Source organism: Nannobrachium achirus (assembly GCF_963921795.1).
Source record: "Nannobrachium achirus genome assembly, chromosome: 4".
Taxonomy (NCBI): domain Eukaryota; kingdom Metazoa; phylum Chordata; class Actinopteri; order Myctophiformes; family Myctophidae; genus Nannobrachium; species Nannobrachium achirus.
The window spans coordinates 33304889-33307759 of record NC_137813.1 but is presented as its reverse complement, the minus strand read 5'-3'; the positions used below and the strand labels follow the sequence as shown (position 1 = coordinate 33307759).

General features: G+C 46.8%; 1 protein-coding gene across 3 annotated transcripts in view; it reads left to right on the top strand.

Annotated features, from left to right (window-relative positions):
• The window catches only part of fscn1a (fascin actin-bundling protein 1a), a 23931-nt gene extending 21268 nt beyond the window's left edge, over positions 1–2663 (top strand). For all 3 annotated transcript variants that reach the window (XM_080723758.1, XM_080723757.1, XM_080723756.1), the window contains exons 4-6: positions 1–110; positions 694–861; positions 2272–2663. The exon at positions 1–110 is cut by the window's left edge and continues 12 nt beyond it. In XM_080723758.1, coding sequence (XP_080579884.1) covers positions 1–110; positions 694–861; positions 2272–2480 — 487 coding nt within the window. In that variant the 3' untranslated portion in view covers positions 2481–2663. The remainder of the gene's footprint in view (positions 111–693; positions 862–2271) is intronic.
• The last annotated feature ends 208 nt before the right edge of the window (positions 2664–2871 follow it).

Below are 2871 nucleotides of genomic sequence, written 5' to 3'. Positions count from 1 at the left end.
CTACTTTGACATTGAGTGGCGTGGGAACAGGCTGACACTGCGTGCTGCTAACGGGAAATACGTCGCTGCCAAAAAGAACGGCCAGCTAGCAGCTACCATCGACTCTGCAGGTCAGTGAGCTTTTGGCTGAATCACCATGCCTCCATTCTCCACCATCCTCCAGCTGATGACAGAGGGGATGTTGTGGCTTGAAAAGTAATGAGTAAAAGAACTGAATAAAAGCTTTGACATACCGTAAACTCTCTTTTTTTTATTTTTTTTTATTTTTTAATACTTTCTTGTTGGTGATGAGGTTTCAGTCAATTTGACAGAAAATGCATGGATGGCCTACTGGTCCAAGCGCATGTACATAGGCTTTGTGTAGCCTGCAGTGGGTTGCTGGTTCGATTCCCGAGCCCGACCCAGATTTGCTGCGTGTCACTCCCCATCTCTCCCCCCATTTCCTGTCGACCTACTGTCTGTCAATGAAGGCATAAAAGACCCCAAAAATATCTTTAAAAATATAAAAATTATGGATAAAACGTCTTACGTTTGAGGACAGTTGAGTCACTACTGAATATAGCATAGTCACTATGGGACGCACAGGTACAGCAGTTCTTTGAACAAATCGATGTAATAATACTATGTAACATAAGTGCATTTGTCTCTCTTACACTTTGACCTTCCTACTAACATGTCCCTGCACGTCCTCAGGTGAGTCAGAGGAGTATATCATGAAGCTGATTAACCGTCCAATCATTGTGCTGCGTGGGGAGCATGGCTTCATTGGCTGCAGGAAGGTGACCGGCACACTGGACTCCAACCGCTCCACCTACGACTACTTCACCCTGCAGTTCAGAGACGGAGCCTACAGCCTGCAAGGTCAGTGACGTTTACTCTGTAGTTTTCAGGCCAAGGACCCCTTAGTTGAGAGAGAGATGAAGCAGGGACCCCCAAAACCTTTTCATAGATTGCATATAATTTAGTTTCATCGTTTGACAGCACAATCATCAGTGTATTTTGGATTCATGTAAATTTGAGTATTCAGATATTTAACCACTTGAACCGTCATTACTTAATAAACTGGACCTTTCACTATGTACTTGGTCTTCTCTTTTTTCCCTCTACACCAAACCTCTTTGCCGAAAATAGCTGATCTACAAGCGAGGTGTTGTGAGCTTGTGCTATAATAGCTTCTGCTATTTTTGGCAAAAGTTCTCAGAATATGGACACTAGAGTTCAAGTGGTTAATATAACAAAGGGGGAAAGGTTCTATCAATCAGTTTTGGAGGACCCCCTGGGGTCCGGGAACCCCTGTTGAAGACCCCTGCGGTAGACATTCAACCTGGGATGTGACACATCATGGTCCGTATCATGTCCTCATCATGTCAGTCTAATGGTCAGCAGTATAGTCGGTATAATGTCCACTATCATGTCAGTAATAATGGTCTGTATCATAGTCGGTATTATTGTCAGTACCATGTCAGTATGATAGTCAGTATTGTACGTGGTCAGTGTCATGTCTGTATTGATTTGTGTCGGTGTCATGTGAGGTTATAGATGAGCTATTTTTGGTGCAAGAATTAAATCACGCTTGAGCAGTCTTGCACAAGGACACTTCCACAACATGTTGAATGGCACTCTAAGCATACAGTCAAGACTCATACCTGCAGTGTGACCTTACACTAACATAATCATTTAACGTAGATAGATAGTACTGTAGACATACAAATATCTCACAGGGCAGATTATTATAATTGTTTTTCTACAACATGGTGAGAGAACTCCACTGGGGCACATAACGACATAAGGGATTCATTCAGTCTTTCACTCAGCAGTACTCATTATACAGACTCATTCATAGGACTTGGTTGCCAGGAGAGGTGCGGAGGTTTCATCAGATTTCATTTGACTTTTGAGTTGTGTAATGTAAGTCCAAAACAAATGTGTTAAAGCTTGCCTTCTTCTCTCCTCTCCTCTCTGTCCCTGCCTCTCCTTATCCTCTTCCAAACACCCCTCCCACACACACTCTCCATCCCCCTACACCTTCTGCCTGTTCCAACTCTGCCCCCCCCACCCCAACCCAACCACTCACCTTTCCTCCTCTATCATCTTTGCTCTCCTCCTTCTCCCTTAACTCCCGACGATTACCTTCAACTACCTTTCCTTTTCTCCTATCTGTCCTTACTCTTCTACACGCCCTGTTTCCATTCTCTCCTCCTTCCTCACCCCCTACCTTCCTCTTCTCTCTTTGTCTCTCTCTGTCTCTCTGTCTCTCTCTCATATCTCCAGACTCTACAGGTAAATACTGGATGGTGGGCAACGAGCAGTCGGTGGTGAGCAGCAGTGACGAGCCGGTCGACTTCCTGTTCGAGTTCTGCGACTACAACAAGCTGGCTGTGCGCCACGCTGGCGACGGCAAGTACCTCCGTGGCGACCACGCAGGCGTGCTCAAGGCTAACGCCGACGACCTGGAGACCGCCACGCTCTGGGAGTACTGAGAGGGACGAGAGAGCAAGGGAAACCATGGCGACGGGACGCGCAAGCGAGCGGCACTAAACCTGTCCATATACACCCAACCTGTATCCCATCACCCCCTTTGTCTGACTCTTTACTCCCATCCCTCCCAGCCTCTGTTAGCCCTTAACCTTTGACCTGTATGACCATGATGAACTGCAACATGAGAGGAGGGAGAGAGGAGAGGGGGGAGACAGAGGCGTGGGGGGGGGTAATAGCGGGGCGGGGGGGCATTTCCCGCCGCCGTATTATCTTCCTTTCTTCTCCTTCTCTGCTTCCCTGCCTTTCTTTCCATTTCTCCCTCTTCCTTCCCTTCCATCACTTCCCTCTCCAGCTCTGCTCTGCAGTGCCGACCTTTTATTGTTGCCATAGTTA